Source organism: Epinephelus fuscoguttatus, linkage group LG17 (assembly GCF_011397635.1).
Source record: "Epinephelus fuscoguttatus linkage group LG17, E.fuscoguttatus.final_Chr_v1".
Lineage (NCBI taxonomy): Eukaryota > Metazoa > Chordata > Actinopteri > Perciformes > Serranidae > Epinephelus > Epinephelus fuscoguttatus.
In genome coordinates, this window is record NC_064768.1 from 12,283,121 (window position 1) to 12,308,900 (window position 25,780).

The 25,780-nt window shown below is 41.8% G+C and overlaps 1 protein-coding gene across 3 annotated transcripts in view; it reads left to right on the top strand.

Moving 5' to 3' along the window:
- Window positions 1-1,062: 1,062 nt before the first annotated feature.
- pvrl2l (PVR cell adhesion molecule related 2 like) overlaps window positions 1,063-25,780 on the top strand; it is a 438,280-nt gene continuing 413,562 nt past the window's right edge. The window contains exon 1 of one of the 3 annotated variants that reach the window (XM_049603245.1): window positions 1,063-1,910. In XM_049603245.1, coding sequence (XP_049459202.1) covers window positions 1,823-1,910 — 88 coding nt within the window. In that variant the 5' untranslated portion in view covers window positions 1,063-1,822. The remainder of the gene's footprint in view (window positions 1,911-25,780) is intronic. The other 2 variants (XM_049603247.1, XM_049603246.1) reach the window with 2 other exon arrangements.

The following is a 25,780-nucleotide window of genomic DNA, read 5'->3' on the forward strand; positions in this document are numbered from 1 at the left end:
TATAATTATGGATTAAGTCACCCAGCAGTAAAGAAAGTAATTCAAATTAGCTCTACCTTTACGAGCTGCAACATTAAAGTGATGCTAACACATTCATCCAATGATATAAATTATTCTGAAACTGGCCATTCTGCATAATGAGTACTTCTAGGTATATTTTGATGCTAATACTTTAATATTTTTCTTTTGTAAAATTTTGCATGCAGGAGTTGTAGCACTTGTAACCGTGGGCGAATTTGAAGATAATCGGCCCCTGGGCACAGATATGCAAAAGACTCCACCACCTCCTCTACATAGGAGCAAGATGTTCAGATTCTGTTGTGGTTTTGCCTTCTTTTTGGTCGTTTTGTGCCTCTTTGTTGTCATTTCACATCACTTTGTGCCTCTTTGATGTCATTTTGTGTCTCTTTGGGGGAACTGTGTGTCTTTTTTCGTCATTTTTGTGTCTCTGTGGGGTTTTTTTAACCCCTTTTTGTAGTTAGTGTCTGTGCAGTTTCTTTGCACATCTACATGGTGGCTTTGAGCGTCTTCTTGGTTGGTACATGTTATTTTGAGTGTCATTTTGCAGGTGAAGGCTGTGGGGACCCCTAGACACTTTTGGCCCCTGGGCTTGTGTGCGGTAAGCCTGTTCAGTAATCCATCCATGATACAGTAGCCATACGTGTACACTGACATATTCTTGCAGATAAGACCATGGCTAAGGCAGCTGGTAGCAGCAAAGTGCAAACATTTCACAAAATTAAATTTTCTCCTGTCACAAAGAAAATGTTTCTAGCCGTTGTTGCTTCTTGTCAGCGCCAACAAAAAAGCTGCTGCATAAGAGATGTTTTCTCTTTTTCTTTACTGAGGAAAGAAAACGTGTTGGTAGAGAATCTTGCTCTGAATACCTTGTGAACTCTGGCAGCTTTGACACTTTTCTTTTTACACTGGTACTGTTACTTTTTCCTCAAGTAAAAGATCTGTGTACTTCGTCTGTCACTAGATACTCATCTAAGATTGTGTGTGTGCAACCTGCAAAGAAACCTGTAACTGTAAAATAAATGGAGTGGAGTTGAAAATACATTTCCCTCTTAAATGTACTGGAGTGTAAGTATTAAGTAGCATCAAATGGAAATACTCAAGTGAAGTAAGTAAGTATACCTCAAAATTGTATATTTCTACCTCCAGGAGATTCTTTCCATTATGAGTATCATGTTGATGATCAATGAAAATAAATGTCACACACACACACGCGCGGATATATAACCGAGCGGCAGATGCCAGCATAACACACTCTGAGCCTTCAGCGCAGGTATGCAGGTTTGCGTTTACAACCGTCTAAAGTGTGCCACAGTCGGAGTGTGCTGCTGTAGCTGTGAGGGTTCAGTATTACGGCTGAAGTCCTCTTGGTGACGCTCTGCTGACATCACTCTGATATTCCCCACTCCGCTCTCCGCATCAGACACACGGAGCTCTTCCGACTCTCTCACACTCCGTCCACACTTTGTTTCCATTCCGCTCTTCTCGCCCAGGCAAAGACGCACCATCACACACAAGCAGCCGCGGGCTACCTGTGCGCACTGCGGCCGGCCCCTTCTTCCTGTCAGTGACAGATTCAAAGGAAGAAACAGAGAGAAACTAAACGCGGTGCTGCTTGAGGAGAGAGGACAGACGCGCAGAGTCAGGGGGAAAGAGAAGCCGCAACTTGGCTGATTTCAACCCAGGCGGTCTGAACTGAACTCCAAGTTTCTTGGCTCATCGGAGAAGGAATAATTCGGAGCCCGGCTGCCCCACACAGCGCTGTTGTGGATATTTACGTCCACCTTGTCTCCTGTTTAGAAGAATGGCGAGAGATTACGCAGCACGCTGTCCGGTCTCTCCGGTGAGAAACACTTGGCTGGTGGCGGCAGCGATCCTCCTCGCAGCCCAAGGTAAGACAGAACCCCGAGCTATGTTTCAATAACCGCCAAACGCCTTTTCAGTGTTCCTCCTCTCCCTGCGCTGTGCGCCCTCAATGTGGGCAGTGCACTTCCAGCGCGCCGCCCGTGTCCCGGCAGTGCTGCATGTTTCCTTGTGTCACGTCTCTGTCCCCTCTCTCTGGCTGCTGTTAGGTAGACTGTGAGACCTGTTGTAAAAGTTTATTGTCGAAGCACACTTTAACACCGGATCTGTGTGTGTAGTTTAGGTACGCCATGATACGCGAGGTGTGGCTCTCCTGGTTTGTGGTTTTTGTCCTAATTCCCTCGCAGATTCAGACGGCAGGTGACTGTTCAGGAAGCCTAATCCCCTCTGAGCCTTTACAAACCCTTCCAACGCGGCTGACCTGTTATCTGTGTTTACCTGTTGGAAAGTGTCGCAGGGAAATGGAGCGCAATCACAAGCGCAGGTCTGATTACTAACCATTAGAATAATGGCAGAAATTGCTCATCGTTCTGCAGAGCAACAGGGTGGTGATGGGAAACACGGTCTCGGCAGGAAATGAGAAATGCTCGGCCCCTGCTCTTCAGGTGGCCCTTCAACAAGGAGTGTTGAGAGCCCTTAATGAATATCCACTACAGTAATCCTGTGGTTAAAGGATGATGCTAAAGAAATGTAGCAGTGGAATCAAAATCTCAGTGTTTCACATCTGCACCTACAGTATGCACAAAGTGACTGAATGTTTAAGGAAATAAACTAGAAACTGGGACATATTTATAGAGCCTGATCAGTATCTGATTGTAGAGGCCAATACGGATATTAATTTTCCGTGAAAAATCATTTAAAAAATGGATGATAATACTGTGCAATTTTTTCTTTTCTTCAAAATTTCTATACACAAACAATTAATATAAACATTTTTTTTTGAAATAGCCCTTTAATGCCGGCCGTTAGAGTGTCAAGTTATTAAAGGAATGTGCCGAGACAGATTTCAGCAACAGTTAAGATAAGCTGGGTACACTCAACATTAAAGCAGTGTAAATAAACATTCTCAGTACAAACACACATACAACAGTATCTGAAACTTAAAGGTACACTTCACCCACAAAATGATCATTTGTATATCGATTTGTCCTGCTGTGTTACCTTGAATTCCTGAAGAAAACTTTGTTTTTCTCACATGCCTCCACAGAAAATGGCAAACATATGGATTTAGGCTATTGATTGATTGGGGTCCACGTTTAAGAACAGCAAAACTCGATCTAAAACATCTTTTTACAAACTCCCACACAACCTGTGCAGTATAATCTAAGTTTGATTTATTCAGCTGTATGGTCAGTACTTTCCAAACACACAAGGGTGTAGGTTTTGTCTCAGTATTGGGGTGGGGGGTGAGGGGTGCCCCCAGAAAATTTGGAGCATCAAACACTTAATTTGCTGTATCCTGTTGTTTTTTTTAATACAGCTATGTGTGCTTTTTCTGCATCATTTCATGGTGTAAATGTCTTTTATTTTGTCAAAATAACAGTCCTCTGCTACTTAAATGTTTTTATTTTAGGACAAATGCACATGTTCTTTATATCTAGGGGCATGTGTCCCCTCCGTCCACCCCAATATCTACACCAATGCAAACACATGCACCTTACGAAAAAACGTACTATTTAAAATTTACCTGACAAAATAAAAGACATTTACACTATAAATTAATGCAGAAATGGCAATAATTGGTGCATTAAAACACCAGAATACAGGAAATTAGATGTTTGATGCTCAAAAATTTCTAGTGATGGGCCCCCAACCTTCCTGTTTTCATATGTGTCCCCCCCACCCAATGTTGAAACAAAACTTACACCCTTTTGTGTTTGGGTAGTATTGAGCATACAACTGGATAAATGAGACTTGGATTATATTGCAAGAGTTGTGTGAGATTTTACAAACAAATGCTTTAATATAGTATTGCTGCTGTTAAACGTGGACCCCAGTCAAACAATAAATCAATATGTTCGCTGTTTTCCATGGAAGCATGCGAGAAAAAGTTCACGAATTCAAGGTAACTTGACATGATTAACTGATATACAAATGGTCATTTTATGGATGAAGTATTCCTTTAAAGTCAGATGAACAAATGTCAAACATAACTTACCCATAATTCTCTTTCTGTATCTGTCAATGTACACTCATGGAGATGCATTTGTGATAAGCCAGCACAGGCTGATAGCGTCAGTCCACAGATATCTGTTGAGCTCGACTGTAAACTTACTGTCAAATGATGCAAGCACAATGCAAGACACTGTATGAATATTAAAGTAGAGCCTTGAAAGATAAAAAAAATACCCAAATTTATGCCAGGTTACTTATTTTGAGCAAAACATAATGCAGAATGCACAATGTACATGAAAATCCCTGCTACAGCGCTGTAGAGCAGTTATAGTAACACTGTGGTGATTTAAATACATAACAAAGTTTAAAATGTTTCTGATGAGTACTATTGATACTCAATAAATTACCATAAATGCCATAAATAAGATTACCCTTGTACTGGGAAACCTGAGGATATATTATGCCATAAGCAAGAAGCGCTATCAATAAATTTGCTAATGATTGCCATAGCTAGACTTTACGTCCCGATAGCAACATTACAGTGATAGATATAGAGAAATAACCATAACTACAAGCAATGATAGCATCGCTAAGGTGCACTGCTGAGTAACGCAGACGTGCTCCAACTCCCAACAGAAACAATTACAGTTTTTTTTTCCCCAAACTGGGACCAGCTACAAAATTCATAACAGCAGGCAGTCAGGCAACAGTGATCGGCATAAAAAAAAATCTGTGAACCTGCTCTGTCAGCATGAATCTGTCAGGCTGTTGTTTTCACCTGGGTGTAACTGGTATCATCTGTCATAGCTGTCCCCAAATTGTCACCAAGGAAAAGAAGATGGGTCATTATGGAGCCGGGAGATGTGTCGTCTTGTGCGTTGACGCGCCTTGGAGACATGCCTTTGAGATCAAAGCAAATGGAGGGCAAGTTATTTCAAGGCCGGGAGCAGCAGAGCCCACACTTTGCATTTTGCTGTAGCATCTGTTGCATAATAGGTGAACTGTGATTTTCACTGAGTATACAAGGTAGGAGGAAGATTTTACCTTGATTGGAATTTGCTTTGTAATGACATTCTTCCCTTCCACGCATATTTGGAGTGATGTAAGCCTCAAGAACAGGAACACCCCAGTGTAATGGCACAAAATGAGGAGTACAGCACTGGAGACCCCCAGTGCTGTAAGCCATGCAACGCAGGTTGGTGTGAGGATGACAGATACTCAGCTGAGACTTTGCTACATCAGGCCTGTATTGTTAAAAAGCTGTCAGATTGTCATGACAGTATCCCCACAGGTTATGAATTAATTTGAACGTGCAACAACACAACTGTCTTCTCGGTGGAAAAACCTCCACACTCACATTTCAGCTGCTTAGCCAGTGAGTTAGTGACACTGAATGCAAAAGTAGAAGCTTGATTTTACAAGATTGTCCTGGCATACAAAACACTTTTTCGAGGAAACGTTTCAAGGCTGAGCTGATGATCTCTGTGTGTTTTAGATTATGCAGAAAATAAATGAGTGCTCTGAGAAAAAGGGGTCAACGGCAGTGGTGAAACTTAAACCAGGATGTTAAAAGAACAACGTTAACCTTCAGTAAAAACAGGCAAAATAGAGTTGAGAGGATATCATTCCACAGCAATGATAATTAAGTCACTTCAGGTGTCCCCACCGCCCCCCGCCCACCCCACCCCCTCCCTCCCGCGCTCATCTCTACAGGCCCGATTCTGTTCTGAAATGTCAATGATGATGAGTCCCCTCGACGGCTCGGTGGAGACGAAGGGCTGATTAGCTTATCACTTGGAGAGCAGGCGGCCGATGATTATCGCCCTCAGAGCAGCGCAGCCTGATTATCGAGAGCTCTTATTAATGACTCATCATTGCGCCATGTTGCTGTTTGTTGTTTGCATATTTGTGTAGCCAGTGCTGCAGCCCTGGTATGGATCTGTGTTAGGTTTCCACTTAGGAAGCAGTGCAGAGGAAGGTCAAAATGAAGAAGTCTTGGAAGCAATCAATGGCCTTTTGATCATGAAGCCCTAAATAACCACCTGCTTTAATGGGAATAAAATATCTGCTGGTGTAGCGTTGACTGCATTTTGAATTTAAAAAAATCCAGAGAGGTATCTAATTTTACTACTGCAACGAAAAGCAAACACAGCAACAAGTTGAAGACATTCATCTGTGAGCTGCCCAGTACAGCCAGTTGTGTGCTTTTGGCCTTTGAGGAAGCAGCACTATTATTTAAATTTCTCTCTTTGCAGGATGTGTTAGTTGATTAATTATTGGAAGAAGCCTGAAGGCTGAAAATCTCCCATTATTTCAAAAGCAAGGGGCAGTCTGAATAAAAATGCCAGTAATTTTTCTCAGTTAACACATTTTTCCTCACTTAACATTAATCCTATTTTAACCCCATGCAGCCACCTGACCCCGGGGTTGGAAATGATTTGGAGCCTCCATCATCTGTGGTGCAGTGGTCCCAGCCCCACTGTGGCTGATGGCAGAAAGACTAAATGTCAAGGAGCGTGTCTCGGGAGAAGGGATCTTGTGCCTATGGAGCGGGTTGAGGGAGGGGTTGTCATTGTTGCCTTGAGAATTGTTCATAGGTATCATCGCTGGGTTGAAATGTCAGTGCACGTCTTCAGCTGCCTGATGCCTCACAAGAACCTATGTGTGGGGGCTGAATTGTGTGCTTTAGCATATAAGATTTTATTTATTCGTTTTTCACAAGTAGGTCTGGGTATTGGCACTCAGTACCTTTTTAAGGTAATAACTCAGAACCAAGTCTTAGCTAAACTTCTCAAGTCAAACGATACCTTCAGTTGATTCCTTTTGTACCCAAATCTAGAAAAAATCACAGCCAATCACAACTGTTCTTTGATTTAATGTGTCATGTGAGTGACCCTTGACCTGTGAGTGATACCTTTTAAGGTACTGATCAAAATTACCTGGAACCAATCAACCTCTCCAGTTTAACAATACCAGCATTCATTGTTTTTTGTACCAAAATCAAGAAAAAAGACTATCTGTGTGGTTTTGCTTGCAGCCAATCACTGCAAGACTTCTTCCACCTAACGGGACATGTGATTGGCCTATGACTGCAGCAGCTACAACCATACAGTATGTGGAGAAGTCAAGCGTGGTGTATTTTATTGTGTTGGCAGTATAGCAAGGCTGGGTATCGGTACTCGACTACCAAAATAACCCAGAACCACAAAGTATTGAAACTTCTCCAGTCAAATGACACCAGCTACTCCAATTTAGAAAAAATACTAGTTGTATGGTTTTCCTCGCAGCCAATTACCATAAGCGTTGTCTGATTTAATGTGGCGTGTGATTGACCCACTACCAAAACAGCTACAACCCATACAGTCGGTGGTGTGGTGAAGTCCAGCGTGGTATTTGATGGAGTTGGCAGTTCAGCGTACCGAGATGCCACCAAAATGTGAGAAAGTATGGTGGCATTTTATGCAGCCTAATGCTTCCATTCACAAGAGAGGTACAAATGAAGAAAAAAAGGGATCGTATGAAATACTCTGTTGGTATCTATGACTTTAAGGTAACTAGTATTGGTACTGGTATCGCATTTTTTTTTAAGATACCCGGCCCTATGTATGAAGGACTTTGCAAACTGTATTTGTAAGACATAAGCGCTTTGAAGAGGTGGATTAAAGGCACTGGAAACACCATACAATTAACATAACAAAATTGCAATCAGATGAGAAAAGGCAAGAGTAAAGCGGTACAAGTCATCCGTGCTGAATGTGCTGAAGCTTATTTAATGAAATAATGACTACGCTTAATAATCTGAGACCCACCATGTTAAAAAAAAAACAAACTGCTGTTATGTGAGGAGCCAGAAATGAGCCGTTTTGGGTCCTGACCTGCACTCCCAGGCCTGCTGGCCCCAGACTCAAATGTCAAAGGCTCCTCCTGGTGAGGCTTGTGGTTATAACCATCCCCGCGAGAGCCGACCCTTGATGCTCATTGAGACCTTATTAATGACTCACACCAGCAAAAGTGCATAGTTATGCTGGGAGCTGTTAGCGTTGGGGCTAATTTGTTTTGTCATTGTCTGGGCTGTTATGTGCGGTGGTGATTCTCACCCAGAAAAGCACAATATCAAGTCCTGCTATCGTTTCCTCTTAATAACGGCCTTTTCACTGCTTCATTGACAGACTTGCACATGGTGTTGCATCACATTGTGTGCTGTGATTTGTTTGTCCGCATTAATGTTTAAGTTTGTCTCTTTTTAATTTTTCGCCTCTGGGTTTTCTTATTGATCGAGGATTAAAATGTTAATGACTTCCCACAATTCTTTGTGGGCCGATGGACTGTTAACTTTATATTGCAGGGTGTTGCATAATGCTGTTTGCTTGTTTTTGTGTACAATCAAAGAAGTAGTTTTGATGTTTTCTTTCAGAGAGCTCTTGTGGACAGAGGTGCAGGTTGACTTGGTGGGTCAATCTCAGAGACTCGGAGTAGGTTGTCATGGATACTGCTTTTGTGGATGAGACAATTTCCCATCCTTTTGTTGTGCGGCAATGTGCGGTGTGTGTGTGTATGTCTTTGTGTGGACCTTTTAAAGAGAGCTAGATGTAATTAGGGGGAAGAGGTTAGACTCTGGGTTGGTGTAAAAAACTCCATCAGTCCTGCTCGCTGAGAGTCCAGGAAGCAGGTTTTCATTCATCACTCTGCCTGCCAAGAACCAGCAAGCATGTGTCTGCACTCAGTCAGCGTTTTTTTTTTTTTTTTTTTCTCATTCCACTTATAAGGAAACCGGTTACTAAGCAAATTCCAGATCACATTTCGGGAAATAAACCATATCATGGCTAACACCTTGGCATTCCTGAGCAAACAGGTGTCAGTGGGAAGAGGGATTACGGAGTGTAGCAACAGGAACAGGGCCATGAATCACAATGAAGCTGATCCAGGTATGGTCGGAGGACGGTTTCTGCTTTCAACTTTCAGTGTCCAGTCAGCTTTCACTGCGTCATGAATGCCTTTGCAGATCACTTGCAAATACACACAAGCTCTCCCACCCTTATGCACACAGACAACACACACGATCAATGTGGCCACCCTCCCTGGTTTGACTTTACCACCATGCAGAGTAAAGAAAACTTCCAGCCAGCCTTTCATACCCAGCTCAGTCTTTCATTTTCCCATTCTTTTATTCACCCATTCTTCCTCCCTCAGTCTTATTCTCTCACTCTCATTCTTTTGCTCACGACCCTATTTTCAGCCGGCCTGGCTGACTGCCGCTCCATGGCGGCTCCAGAGTGAGGGCCCTTTTGTTGGAACAGCTTTTGGTGGAATTAAAAAGGGTGCCAGTACACCCTCTCCTCCCCTCCTCCTCTCTCTTCCTCCCACCGTCCACTCCACCGCTCTCAGTTCTTCTAGGCCTCATTGTTTAGAAAGCGAGTGAGCTAGATGGGGTAATAGAGATGGAGGGGGGAATTCAAAAGTGTGAAAATGTTTAGACAAGCGTCCCTGCTCTGTCTCCCAGTCTGTTCTGCAGACCAAAGCGAGCGGCGTCCATCCTCTCCTCCTGCTCAGTCACTGTTTCCTCTCCAGTTATAGTTCGCCAGTGACAAAATAGAAATTGCTTTCACCGTCTGTGCGAGTGCAGCTGCGGGTCAGGCCGTGATGTGACTTTGTGACATTTCCCGTTGTACCCATGTGGGCAATTAATAACCGCAGTAACATTGTTTGCTTCACTGGTATCATTATGGAGCCTTTAGCCTGGGATTTTTCCTACAGAGGGAATTTAAGGCGACAGCGTTGCTATGTTGCATTTACTGACATTTGACCGTTTTGGCAATAATAAAGCTTGTTTAAAGAGCCTTAATGCTAACAGGAGTGAAAACCCCTCTGGGTGCTGGTTGAAAAGATAATAGAACAGGATGATATAGAGGGCAATTAGAGATCATTGGCATTACTAACAAGATGCAGTCACTGCGCTTCTTATTTTAGAGTTGTGTTTAACTCATAGCCACCTGGTTGTAATCAATACAATTACATACATTGTGTTTTAGTCAGGCTAGACAAAATATTAGACACATCATTTCACGTTATAGATTTGAACCCTGTCACAATATGCAGCCTCCAAAATGACATTAGAGCTGGACTTTGACACAAAAGCTCATGTCAATACAATTGAACATGATTGGCATCATGAAAGGAAGTAGGAATCAATGCAGGGCTGTGGTATTGGATTGCATTAGACAGTTAAGGGGTTCCTATTTTTTTTTTTTGAATATCTTATAAACAGAGTTAAAGGTTCAGTGTGTAGTATTTAAGGGCATCTCTTTGCAGAAATGGTATATAATATTCATAACTATGTTTCATTTGTGTATAATCACCTAAAAATAAGAATCTTTGTATAGTCATTACCTTAGAATGAGCTGTTTATATATACATACTGAGCAGGTCCTTTCCCATGGAGTCAGTCATGTTATGACAGAGGCCTAAAATGGACAAACCAAACACTGGCTCTAGACAGGGCAGCCTCACCCCTAGATGCCACTAAATGACACACAATAGACCTTTAATAGCAATTGTGTAACAGAGGAGATAGAAGGTTTTTGTGATAATTTATTTTTTGGAATACCTTAAAAACAGAATTACACTGAAGCATAATATAACAAAAAATCCCCCATTTAAAGAGTTATATAAGTTTTCTAAGTCGTAGCTGCTGCATGTACACAGGCATATGTTTAATCATATTTTCACAGGAAAGAAAATCCATCAAGGTATAGTAGGTCATATCTGAGGCAATGCACTTCAGTTCGAGGCAGGAAAGTCCCTGCTTTACCCACACTGTTTCCTGTTATTGGCCCTGAACACAACTAGTTTTTCTTTCTATGAACAGAGTGAAATATGATGCTAGATATGAGATACACTGCATATTATAACTACTCCTAAATATCATCATCTACTGTCATCATTTTGGTGGGTATTTGTCAGTTTCAGAACCGCTCACATGCTGTTCTGGTTTAGGTGATGTGTAGGTCACAGAAAAGAGGAAGACAAAAAAAGAAAGTCCATTTCCAGCTCTGGTTTAAGTGCTGCTAGCACCAGAAAGGTCAGGGCATTGTGAGTTGTCCTCAAACTCAGCCTGTATTACTATTCCTAGACCCATTTTCTTTACAAACCTTTAGCAGTGGATGCTCATTGCCATGCAGTGAGTTATTATAGTGTGCTAAAACTTTTTACCATCCTACCCTGACAGCTTATTGGCCTTTCTGTTTGACCCACTAAAACACTTACCAGCTCTACATTATCTAAATTTCATAACCTAACACAAAGCACCGACGCATGGAGAGCAGAGAAATGTCTTTTTGGAGTGGTTGAAGAAACTCAACACATCACTGAGGTAATGCAAATGGCATTAGGAAAGAATAGAGCGAGCATTGATTCATCTCTGCTCCATTAATATCTGTCCTGCTCTGCGAAGACTGTTAGCAACAAGTTGTGGAGGTCAGCAGCTAGCCAGCCAGCAGAGAGAAGGGGTCTGTATTGATGAAATGCTAAAATGAAACAGAGCTAAAGACAAGGATTTGTGCGCGGCCAACTGTCTGGCTCTTCTCTCACCTCCGTTAGCGTCCTTGGCTGCTTCAATATCATCGTCTAAATTGACTGCATCGCCTCCAAGAGCACGTACGTGTGCACACGTGTCGATGGCAATCGTCTTGATCGACTGCGTCCGCTCTGACAGTGTTGTTTCTCATTTGCATAATGCAAGCCAACATCTCTCCTCCTTACCCCTGTTCACAGGCGCCTACTGTTCACATCGCAGCACATTTCTATGCGAGTCACACGCACATTAAAAGAGAATACCGGTGTCATTTGGAGTTACAGCCCATTTACTACTGTCTCTGTCGTGTACATTTTCCACCAATCATTCTGCAATGCATGCCATGTGTAATTAGATCATTTTTGTCATTTTTTTAATATACAAGCTCAAACCTGGCTTGAAATGAATGGCTGTCCTGGCAAACAAAGCAGCCACGTGCGGGGAAAAAAAAGACATGGATGTGACAATAAGGTTTGTCAGTCTGCGTGTTATTCAGGGATTTTTTTTTTCCTGGTGGAGGCTTTCATGTCTTGCTGTGGGTGTCAGGTGACTGGCAGGAAACAGACTGGAGCGAAAATGTTGTCTACATTTAATATTAACAGTGGGACATGGGCTCTTGTCTGCCTTTAGTCGCAGACATTGATAAATGCTCTGGTCCAGTGAGAGGTCCACTAAGTGTTCGGACTGACATGAAAACACTGGACTCCGGTGGATTTAAACAGTTCCGATTACAATGAGGAACACTGACATGACCAGCCAAGGTTGTTTTGATATTGGAGAAGAATAAATGATGGCAAATACATGCTTGCGTGTGTGTAGACACGAGCATTGAAATAGAATGGAAATATAGCTCTTTCAGTACTGTATTACTGCCTTTCATGTATTACTCTACTTGTCATAATCCACAGGCCAATCTATGAACATTAGTGGCACTGTTTCTTTGGTTAAAAAGTATTGCAGAGATGCAGGACTCAAATCCTGGATATGATAATAATAATAATGATAATAACTTTATTTGCACAGCAGAGCAGATTTCAGAGTTCTTTAACAGACAAAGCAGAAATGGGATGCTCAGAGAGCAGTTTGGGAAAGTTGGGAGAAGTTTCCCAGAGGGTTTTCAACCAGAACGGGATTTTTTGGTTAAGGGTAGGGAAAACAGTTAAGTTTAAGAAGTGACTTAAAAGAACTCTCTGATTCTGCAAGCCTTATCTCTTCAGGCAGGTTGTTCATAAACTGAGGGGCCCTGATTGCAAAGGAACGATCACCTTTAGATTTATGCCTCAGTTTTGAACAAATTAAAGCCCTTTTCCCACTGGACAAAAAAACCCACTAACATTTGCCTTTTGTATTTAATTGTAAAGGTTACACAGGTTATGTCCTCTGCATTCACTCCCGAGACCCTAGACACAGGTACTTACAAGTTCCAGCTTGGATCAGTTTCAATCGATGGAGATGGAAATTCGACACCCAGGTGGATGTGCTGATTAGCCCCTCCGCCAGAAAGATACAGTGATGGGCCGCCACAAAATACTACCCATCCCCGTCCAAGCAGCAGTCAAACATCGTTTAAAATGTTGTCGGTACAGAGTTTAAGATATAAAAAGGAAGTACAACTGTAGCATTTCCGCTGGCCTCCATGCTGCTCTCTAGTGTTTACTAATCCTGTTTCTGGTGTGTTCATGATATTGAACGTGACATACCAGCAAAAAAAAAAATAAAAAAAGAAACAGAAATGCATACTGAACATGAACACACCTCTGGTCTGCTGGTTTGCAGGTGTTCCTGCATTTAAAGCACTTGCATATATGCGCTAATTTTGGTTAAAAATAAAAAGGGTATATGTCAAAACTATCTGCATGGTTTGATACCTCCAAGTGTTTTCTTGTTTTTGGTAATTTGGGTTAGCTGACCCTTGCATTTTCATGAAATGTTTTCACCAAAAACTTTGAGGGGAACCCAACACATCATGTTTGTTTACAGGACTTGAGGAGTACCACTGCATATGTAAAAAAGTTGTATAAAGCCTTTCGAAGTTCCAGAGGTAGCTGCGTGAAATCACTGTCAGTTGGTGCTGAAAACTACACATTTGTAAAACTCTGGGGGTGTGAAGTTAGAAAGAAGTGAGAGATACCACATCTCTGTAGTCCACTCCTCATCTCTGTTTGAGACTACAGTTACTGCTGCTAGCACCCAAATCTACAGCCAAACTTTCTATTGTCAAGTTGCATTGTGTGTTCTGCAGGCACTAGGTTTTGACAAGGAGGAAGAATGCATGGAGTAAAAAGTACAATATCTGTAGTTATGTGGCATTCAGTTTCACCTTTGAAGGAACAGATTTTTCAAAACTGTGTCAGTGTGGACATGTAAAATGGAGTGTTTAGGAAATGACAAAGTCACCTCTTCAAATTATGCATGCCCATTGTTTTGTGTTTTTCCAGAAACAGTGATGAAAAGGGCGACTACCGGCTTCACATTAAAACCTAGTTTTGCTGCACCAGTGGGGCAGTTTGGATTATTGTTAGTGAAGTGGAAGGAAAACTTTCACATGTCCACAGCATCACCCATATCTTTGAGTGAGCTCTTTTGTGCATATTAAAATCTGTATGTAGACAGGGCCTAAATCACTGCAGTGCTATTTACAACATCTGTTCTTCTACCCACATGAGATTAGGGCTGTAGTCAACCATAGAAAATCTTGGTCGACTAAAGTCGTACATAATCTTCAACTAATCGATTAGTCGTGGGGAAGAAAAAAAATCTGCACGTCATTTTTACGTCTGCAGTAGTGTGTCTGTGTCACTCTGCAGTTACATCTCCAAAACACTAGTTAGCGGCGGAGGACTCTATTAAGTGCTGTAAAGTTTAGTTGATTCAAAACACACATTAAACATGGCTTAATAGGGACAATTTTAAACACAAGTGTGCAAATCAGCTTCACTATAACTCGCAGCATTTAACACTTGTCTTTATCCGGACACATTTCCCCCACAAATACAACATGCTAACGTAATTAGCACAAGTCTATGGCATTTTACATTGTATAAATTAGCCTAGCGATTAGCAATCTTTTCCTCTTTTCATATGAAACCAGGGACAACAGCAACATGTAACAAAGGTAACGGTACATTATTTGGCTCCATTACAACTCACAAAGTTCACTGACAAAACAACTGTCTTATACTGAACACGTTTTCCAAACAAATACATCATGCTAACGTTATTAGTGCCAGCCTATGGCATTTTAAATTGTATAAACTAGCCTAGCGGCTAGCAATCTTCCCCTTGTCTCATACAAAGCCAGGGACAACAGCAATATGTAACAAAGGTAATGGTACATAATTTGGCTCCATTACAACTCACAAGATTCACCAACAAAACAACTGTCTTATACTAAACAGGTTTTCCAGACAAATACAACATGCTAACATTATTAGCGCCAGCCTATGACATTTTACATTGTATGAATTAGCCTTGCGACGAGTGGAGATTTCCTCTTCTCATATGAAGCCAGAGTTAATCTGGAAGTATAAATCCCTGAAAGATCGATCACACCCAAGACTTAAAATGCTATTTTAGTCGAGGCTTTACTGTCTTCACAATTTATTGTTTCTTATCTGTGAAATACAAGTAAATACAAGCTTCGTTTCCACTGAGGGAAATAGTGTCCTGTCAAACTGACAGGAGGTCTGCTTCACCGTGACGCTGAGCGTGAGGGTGGGCGAGTTCAACTTTCTGTCAACAAAGGGGGTGTTTTGAAAACACCCCCATTTTCACAGGTAACTTAGCCTGTCCCCCCGCCGCAGGAAATAATGGAATTAATTATTAATTAATTAATTAATTAATCCTGGAAAGCCATTGATGTAGCACTCTGCTCCTAATGAAAGTAAAATGGGGATTATTTGACCAATGAGAATTTGGTCGGACGAGAGCATAACGACCAAATAATCGACTAGTTGATCAGGATACTACAGCCCTACATGAGATCAGGTGATACATCAGGGTAGCTCAGGTGGTAAAGTGGATCGGACATGCTTCTCCTGTCCACAAGTCAAAGAGTCTTTCAGCAACCCCAAATTGAGTGCATGCACGGGAAAAATGTATTGCCGTGTTCCCTCAGCTAGAGGCATAACACTATTCAAACCTATTTTTTCTCCATTACATGTCAGTGTTGTAGAAGTATGGTGAATCCATATGTCCTCATTTACCCATAGTTTACTACAGCCTAGAACAAACACAGATGTATGGACAGGTTGCCCCCCCTCCCTCGCCTCTTCCTGGCGGCCGCTGTTAAACCTGATTAATTGCTTCCATATCCCCTTACTAATTCAGCTGTTGATTGAGAGATTCAGTGTGACAGCTGCAGCACAATGCTTTGTCTTTCTCCTCTTTCTTCTCTATCTTGACACCACACCACCCTCACTACTCCCCCTAAATAACCCTCTCTTAACTCCTGACTTTGCCGTCTCTAATCTAAAGCTCGAGGTCACCTCTCTATTCACACAGTTCGGGGAGTAGCTTTTCTCCTGTGAATCCAAAATTGAGTTTTTTTTTGACACAAAAGGTTGATGTTCTCTTGACATGAAACCATTCAATATTCCAGACGGATCCAGACATCCGGTCTTTTGGCGACGGTTAGCGGACTTTTTCATTTGCATGATAGAATTAGCTACAGAATTCTTTCAAAGGCAGGATTTTCTATTTTTCGTCTTTAATAGTATATCATTGTTAAATGACTTGAGATATTGCCTGGTGCTTTTCTATAGGCCCTGTGGGCCTTCTTCTTACAGCTCATTTCATTATTTCTCCTTCCTGCTGCTTTTGATAAGTGCACTTACCTGTCAGTCAGCCAGAAGTATCTTTGGCTGTTTCTTTTTTTGTAAGAAAGGACCCAATCCAAGTCCTCCTCAATTAGACCAAATGAAAGTGCAAAACAGATTAGTGAGGCTACTGCGTGTAAATAGCTACCATCCGAACATCTGTCATCCTGCTGTGTGTCATTGTCGGCACTGTGAGGTTCAGGGGAAATGTGGCAGTCAGATGTGTCTGCACAAATGTTACCAAAACAAAAGCATGTTTTTATTGTGCTTTTGTGTTCAGTGATTAAAATGATTCAGATTCTTGGAATGAGCCTCAACAGTGTAATCATGAGTAATTTCGCAATAATAAAGAAGTCCAGTGTTTTAATGGAAAAAAGGGACATGCCATTTTACAACACTGGTGTGTGTGTTTGTGTGTGTGTGTGTGTGTGTGTGTGTGTGTGTGTGTGTGTGTGTGTGTGTGTGTGTGATTTTTTTCTGTGTGTATCCTCATGACAAGCTCCCTCTGTTAGCTGCAGTGACAAAGCCACTGTGGACTGTGTGATGGGTGAGGATGTGAGTTGCTGTGACAGACAGAAAAAGATCTACATACATACACATACACACATACTCACACACACCCACACACATACTCGCTCAGACCAAACCATCTCTTCCATATCTATGACATCTATTCCCTTTAAGCTTTCCTTTCCTTTTCTCCTTCTTCTCTTCTCTTCTAACACAGAAATATTGGAAATGGATCAAAGCCAAGTGGGATTATATAGCTCACATGTCAAACCCCAAGAAATCATTAATGACATAAAGTTCTCTTCAGTGGCTCAAAAATTAATTTACTGTCATACCACCAGACTTGTGAACTGCAGCTGCACTTTTGCTCCACCCTTGGGAGGAAATGCTTGAAAAGATTTTGTTTCACAGGCCCCTTTCCAGTTTAAAATGACAAGCAGTGGTCTGCTTCAAAGTCAGAGGACTGTCACTCTCTAAATGTTTTCTCCTACCTGATCAAGCTCTTTATTCCATTACATTTACCAGTGCAGAAACCTCCCTCATTACGGAAAAAAAACAATAACTGAAGGGCTTAAACTGAAGAACGCTCTCTAAGACTAAATTGACAAATAATATTAAATTAGGTTGGAGACAATGAAGGATACTGTAGCTGGCTAACAAAAGGAGTAACTGTTATTATGAGCTAGGCAATTATGGCAATAATCTGCTAATCTTCTTGCCACATTGAAATTGGAATATCCATCCATCCATCCATTTTCTAAACCGCTTATCCTGTTCAGGGCTGCGGGGGCTGGAGCCTATCCCAGCATGCTCCAAGTTAGAGGCAGCGCACACCCTCAACTGGTCCCGAGGGTGTACCCTGTGTCTCTCAAAGGGCTGGAAATTGGAACATGAAATACAAAGCATCAATATTTCAAAATGCTGGCATGATACAGTGTACCTGCTGTACTTCATTAGCACAGTTTATTAGCAGGAGCAGTAGTAGTATAACGTATGCAACGTCATTCAAAACAAATGTTTAACTTGTGTCAAACTGTGTTCATTAAGGATGCCCTGTAGAGTTCCTGTAAACAAACAAGCTGTTTGTATTCAATATTTCTCACCAGTACACGCTGTGTGTGTCCTTGAGGTCTCACAAACATGTTGACTGAATTTCCTTCCTCCTAAATCATTTGCAAAGTAATGTTTGCAGCCTTGCTTGCTAACTTGGGCTTTTATTTTAAACCACAACAACTATGAAAAGATAATTGGGATAAAACTATTACTGTGCCACATTCTGTTTCACCCATAAAGCCTTCAGTATATTAGCATATCTCTCCTCCATTGTTGTTGCTGTTCAGCACTTGCACATGTAAGATGTGACAGTTGGTCTTTATGGCATTTGTTTTACCCAAAGTTGAAGATTTTTCAGCTTTCAACAACCAGAAAAAAATGCTCAGCACTTCATCATGCTGCTGCTGTTTATAGCTGAGTGTAAATTTGTGCTGCTCACATTGCAAAGAATTAAAAAAAAAAAAAAAAAAAATCTGTCTTCAGGAAAAAACACTTTTCTTTTAGACAAATCAAGGTGGAGCTGTTTCTGTCACTGCTACTGCAACGTGTCGTTGTCTTCCAAATGTTGTTGTTGTTCTTCTAAATGGCAGATTAGAAATCTTGTAGGTGTATATGCTGCCCTGTCAGGTCTGGAAGAATAGCATTCTTGGTTCCTAGTGATGGAGAAAAATGAGTACCATTGTGTTTTCAGAATTTTGGCATGGGCTTGATTTTAACGTATTGGTTCTCATGGCACCCCTAGTTTGCACAACAGAAACAGAATTTGTTTGATAAGGTTGTGTTCTGTATTTTGAACAGCATCAGATGTGTTGTACCATTCTGTCACTATTTTTGCCAAAAACTGTTGTGTAAAGTTGCATTTCTGCTGTAAAGTTCGATTTATGACGCTCCCTTGGTCAACTGCCAAGAAGGTGGATTTCACTAAGCCTGCAGCACACCCTCCCTCCTTTCCTTGGTGTTTGTGCCTACCTCAAAAAACTCCATTAACTAAGAGTTAGGATTGTAAAATAGAAAATGACTTATGCGCCTGGGCCTCTGACCTATCCGCCCCCACATCCCAGAGTCTATTTCCAGGCGTCAGGCTTTTCGAAATGTGAGGATGATTTCTTAATCCCCGGGGATGCATCTGAGGATGGAAGTGAAATGCTTCAACTATTCTGGTTTCCACCACGCGAGCATCCTGATGGGTGGCAGGCTGGCTGCCCAGTTAGCTGGCTGGACGGAGAGAAAAGGGTGCTAATGAGATGTGTGCTGCTCTTTCATGTCTGTCCTCTCCTCTTCCCAGCATGCTGTTTCTCTTGACTCTGTGGGTGTCTAAGCTATAAGCGTCTAGGTTTCTGACTGCTAATGTACAAAGTGACCGTGTCTGAACTGAAAAGTTAAGTAGGTTTGGAATTGAATCAGGCATTTTTCAGTATGAAAAGCAGTGTGAAGGGGAGCGTGTTAATGAGCTGGTTTGGAACATCACTCGTACCTCGCAGTCATCAACGGCGTGAAACTCTGGCCAAAGCGGCGGAGGATGGAACGAGGGAGCGCAAAAAGAGGATGATAGTCAGGCTCAGAGCTAAAAGCTTAAACTGTGCTTAAATAAACAAATTTAACAAACAGCCAAAATAATTGATTGATGACTACAACCATCAAGTGAATCACCACATGTCTCTCCAGATTCCTTTTTTCCACAGAATGACACCATTTCAAACAAACAGAAATATATATTTGTGTGCTTATAACTTAAATCAAAATGAACAAGATTGAAGTTTTGATAATGAGATGTCTCATCTAACAGTAAAATTTCCTTAAAGTTTGTGTGGATTGATAAAAATCCTAGTGGACTGAGGCTCTTTCAAGTAATGAGTTTAAGGATGATACTGACTGCTGTGTATATTTTATGGGCTTTTAAAAGCTTGCCATGCATTCTTTAATTGATTTTATATCTTCCAGGCAGCCATTATTTGTGCCTGTCACCTGCAGTAGTAAACAGGGACTGCTCACAAATGGTGTCCTCGTTTTCTTTGTTTTTGTAATTGACTCAGTGTCATTGTAAATGAGGGTTGCTCCTCAATGATCTCTAAAGTCTAAAAGAAAAGACTGAATGTATGAATGAATGTGAAGGAGCATAGGTTTCTGAGGTTTCACTGCTAAAGAGGAACCTTTCAAATGCAGGAAGCTACCAAAAAAATCCAAATAATCATTTTCACAGCATCTGTGTTTGCTCGTCGTTTGTCCTCTGGGTTTGATTATGTTTTCATCTTGACAACAGAGCTTGTGAATCCAATGCTTTTTGCAGCCAACTCGAGGAAAGGGGGGGCTGTCTCGAGGTTAATTATCTCATGGAAATTTTAAGTCTCTGAATGATGATTTTGAAACCACACCAACATGAATAGAAAGCATGGCTGCTTATAGGGTAGCATGCTTTAGAATATGGTTGGCAGATTTGAATTTATTGGACTAAATTACGCTTCACCATGAGTTTGGTCCTTTGAATATACATATGTTTTCTTCCTCAGTCTTCAGTTGTTAGCACATTCCCATCAGGCACCATGGGAGATGCAGTTTACACAGGATTGTGTGCCGTGGCTTGAATCCTGGATTCTGCTGCAGAACTGTAGCAGTTGGACCGTCTTTGTGTCCTTCCAAGGAAAATGAAGATGACGACGAACATTGTGTTTGTTTTGTTTAAACACATAATACTGTACAACAGCACAGACCACATCAGATTTAGATTTATGTGTCCCAGACGGATATTTGTTTTCACATCCTGCAAAACATAGAGGCACAGAGCAACATACAGATATAAACACTGTGCGTTATATGCATAGCAACATATAGCAACATACAGATAGCAACTTGTACACATGGCAGCGTACAGAAATAGACCGTAAACAAAGTCTTTGAATGCATTTATTTAATTTTCCCAGCTCACAAGTGTCGGTGAGGCAGATTGTTCAGAGCAAGAGAAAAAAAAACACTGATACTGTGAGTGCTAGACGTTTGAAGGATCTGATGTATATGTCTGTAAGGCTGCCCCCTGAAAGTTGAAGATTTAAATCATCAGTCGGTGACCCCTCAGTCGACTGAGATTCCTTCAAGTCAAACAGTTGTCTTATTTTTTTCCTTGTCAGTCAGTGTACTTTAGCTGCAGAGTGATTGCTCCTCACTTTCATGATGCTCTCCAGAGCAGGCAGCTGCGGACCCAGACACGGGGTGAGTCTGAGTGAGACAGAGGCAGCCGCCCAGAGGAGGAGAGCCTTTGCCTGGTCAGGTTTCAAGATATCGTTATATTCTGCCTTCTGTTTAGAAGCGGTGAATTTACAGTTCATAGCAACTTATGATGTACAGCCTCTGGCTTTTGTTTGATATCTAGTGTTGGCAAAAAATGTTGCACAATGTTGATCAGATTGGTTTGTTTAATTTATTACATGAATGTTGCTGTCACCCTGAGTGTCCTACTGATACCTTGTTCAAACTCAAAAAACTGACATAGTTCTGGGTCAGGTACAGCCCTACAAGAGTTGTATATCAAAATCTGGTGCCAATAAGATACCCGTTCCAGTACCTATATGGTATCTACAGGACTGAATCACAGCACAGATTTTGGTGTCTCATTTTGGTAACGGAAGTGTGCTGTTGAAAGAGAAAGGGCTGTGGCGACTGGGGTAGAGATACAAAGTTAATATAGTAGTGCAATCATAGACTGTAAAAATATTGGATGTAGCTACAGTGACATCACCCATTAGTTTGTGGTATGGTGTTCTGAAGCCTCAAGTTGGCATTATGGCTTTTGCCATCTTGGTTTTTTGGAGCCAGAAGTGACCATATTTGGGCTCGAGGCAGGAGCTGTGGAAGTGAAGGATGGATCTGACTGAGAGGCAGAGGACACTATGGGTAGACAGACAGTCACTTAAAGCGGCCTGTTGTTAATTATGCGTAACCTTAAGCCTCAATAAAATATAACTTGGCGAGTTTTATAAAAATTTACCCCTGTACAGTTGTCATGAACAGGGAAATTAACTAAAGAGACCAAAACTCTTGAACATGTTTATTTCTGCTGTAAATTGGACATTTTAACATGGAGGTCTATGGGGATCGACTGGCTTCTGGAGCCAGCCTCAAATGGCCTTTAAAATATCTGTCTTTTGGCACTTTGATGTTGGCTTCATTTTTTCAGCCCTGGAGGTTGCTGCTTGAGTGCAGTGTGAGTGCAGCTTAGATTAATTGTCACTGAAAAAATGCTGCTGAAAAACACCTGAAGACCCAAGACAGGTTCCTGTTTCTTTCCACCTGCTGATTAAATTAACATGGGTTAGCGTTCAAAGATAATGAGCAAAGTTAGCATCCCACTGGAACCTGACAAAACTCAAGGTGGACTATTAAGCTACACCAGCCGTTCTTATTGTAGTGATTACCTCCACCGCTCCTAAACAGATCATGGAGAAATGGCTGCTGGCTGATCTCTCTAGAGTTAGAGATAGAATTATTGATCCCAACTCAAAATTTATTTAGCTGTTATTTAAGAGTATACATTATAGTATAGTAGTATATCTTGTTCATTTTTATGTTCCATTTGCCTTTGCAATTAAAAAAAATTGTGCTGTAGTGGTTAGCATTGATGCCGCACAGCAAGAGGGTTTGTGGTTCAAACCCAGGGTTGGGGGTTAGAAACCTGGGATAGGGGAGCCCCTCTGTGCAGAGTTTGCATGTTCTCCCCGTGTCAGCGTGGGTACTCCAGCTTCCTCCCGCTTCCAAAGACATGAAGGTTAGGTCAATTTGTGACTCTAAATTGGCCGTAGGTGTGAATGTGAGTGTGAATGGTTGTCTGTCTCTATGTGTCAGCCCTGTGATAGTCTGGCGACCTGTCCAGGGTGTACCCTGCCTCTCGCTCAGTGTCAGCTGGGATAGGCTCCAGCCCCCCTCTGCTCCCCAACAGGATAAACGGTTACAAAAAATGCATTAGTAAATGTTCCCTAATGTTTTTGACCATCGTTTTATGCTTTAATTTTTTTTTTTAAGTATCAGTTCAGGCACTATTTAGGCACTGGTCCGGATTTAAAAGTATGGTTTCAGCATTGGTATTGGGAAACAAAACAAAACAGTCCCTAATCCTAAGGCCTACGTATCTGATAGACTGGGTGAGGGAATTAAACTATACTTGCATGATAGAAAGAGATTAAGTGATCTCTATAATGAAAGTAAAATGTTTATTAGTAGTCATGCAATACTTCTGCATACCAAACTTGAACTTTTTAGAGTGCTCAGTCATGCAGTGATACTATTGTGACGGATGTCAGCATTTGTTCTGAAAATTACAATGTGTTGGTTTTTAACTTTCCAGTTGAGCCTCTATCTGGTTGAACTGGCTTTCACAGAAGGCAATCACAGCACTGAGCTAATCATTGCTCCATTACAACTCAGTTGGTTTGAGATGATAGTGAGCATTATGTAATTGCTTGTTAGAACTAAATATGCAATGGGCACGACGGGTTAAATGCCAATTAGCACGGTATGTGTGTGGCTCTGGATGCAGCCAGGCGGTGCGGAGCGAGAGCCATTTGCTCGCTGTAACCTGAAGCAGTACAGGGCTCTGGGTTCACTCTGTGTTTGACTTGACAGGTTTGGCTGAACTGTCATCCTGTTTCTGCTATTCCTGGTTCTCTTTTTCTACTTTAACTTGGATGCTGAGGTTAGTGTGCCGTGACAACTCTCACACTCTCTGTAGAGTGTCAGTGCACTGGCCCCTTTCTTCCTGAAATGACATGAGTGAGCGAGAATGAGAGGATTCAAATGTTCTGGAGAGAGGAGTGCAGGAGTCCTAGCCTTCCCTCCACCCTGCCCTCTCCACCTCACCTTATTCTCGCTCTCCTTTGCTTCGACTCTCATGTTTTATTCTCAGAGTGTGACCGCTAGTGCGTTTAGAGAGGCTGATTGAAGGCGGTCATACATGTGGATTTCCCTGCACACACACACCCTTGCTCGCTGCACATGATCCCTGTGCTGTCTGTTCTGCACGCTGATTCTGCTCCACACACACATGAAGTAATTGCTATACACGCACTGATACACACAAGCAGTCACTCTCAGTCTGGTGGAACCACTCAATGGCAGCCCCCTGACAGCTATCCACTCGCAGTGTCCTCTTGCAGAAAACAGATAAAAGCTGTTTTTTAAAGTATTTTCCCACGTCATCTCTCTCAACTCCTGTCTTTTCACTCTCTGCTGGCACTAAAGTATGGGTGTTAGCGGGATGTGTAGGTCTCAGCGACTGCGTGAATGTGTGTGTCTCACTGTATGTGTTTGCATGCAGGCAGGGGATCGTCACTTTATATCTGTGCAGATGTGTGGATGATAGAGCGAGACAGAACGACACAGCCGACGACTGATGAACTCATCGTCTGTGCACTGCAGCAGTGACACTGAATGCTTTACATTTGTCCAGAAAAATACACACATACATTGGAGAACTGGGTATTGTTTAATCTTTTTCAGTACTGGTACCGATTTCACCACATTTTGACTCCAATATTTAAGAATATAAATATGTTTTTTGAAGGAAAAACAAAGTCATTTAATGAAGTATGAACTAAACTCCTGAAATGCATCAGTGTTTGATGTTGTCTTAACACAGGCAGCTGTACAAGACCTTTACCTAACTTAAGCATCATATAAAATGAGCAAAACTTAGAATTAAATCACCCTTAATCTTATTTGATGGATAGATTCAAAATTACTCTCCAACAGTTTTAATAATCAGTCAGTGATTACAGCTGTTTATTTAAACAAAAATTCCAGTCTCTCAAATGTGAAGATATGCTCCTTCTATGTTTTATATTCATATCATTAAAGTGGAATATTTTGGTGTTGATTGGACCGAACAAGGCATTTAAAGTGATACTTTGCTGATTTTCAACCAGCCTTGTACCAAAACAGTGTGGGCAGTATGTGTAAATGAACCATGATGATCTTCCCTCTACTCTGCCAGCGCCTAGATAACCCTGCTAATTTACCATTATGTCCCCTTGCATATTTTCATTGGTTTCAGGCTGTTGCTCAAATTACATATTGCACTTTATTATTTTTGCATGCCTGCTACAACGATGGACATAAAGAGTATAGAAGCGGATCAAAAGAAAGCTGCCCCTCTTTCTTTCTCAAACTCAGACAACACATTCTCACTCCGACCTCGTCACATGTTGACGTTTGGTCATGGACTTTCCACATCAAGATATGACGTGCAAGGTACCCTGGGTGCGTTGGTTGTTGATGGGATGCCAAACACATGTGGTTACATTTCTCAAACACATGCATGTGGTTGGGTTCATGAAAAAAGAACAGGATATGGGTTTACAGTCTCATGGGGAGGTGAACACCAACCTCCTGGGTGAAAGTCGGTGGTTGTTGGACCCATCCACCACCCAACTCGTCCCCCTTACTTGGACTTCCGTCGCCTTAACTTTCATTGTTGTCCGGCCGCATTTCCCCTTGATGTCACTGGCTGCTGTTAGACAAAGACAGCAACTAGCTGCCTATCATGTGGACGTGAAAGGATGGCTTTTTTGTCTGTGTCACTGACCAAGCCCTGGATTTTGACAACTTTGGAGTAAGACTGGGATGACTCATAAGGTTAAAACTAAGAGGTCCATGTCATTGGTTTGACAGCCCATTGGTTCGACATCCCATTAGTCCGAATGTCCGCGGTGCTGAACGGCTGGCGGCGGGCGTATGGTGCTCCGCGACCGGCTTGAGGCGGAGCAGGCTCACAGCTTATGTGTTTGTCACTTTCTTTTTCATTTTAACCCACACCATGATCTTTTCCTGACCCTAACCAAGTGGTTTTTGA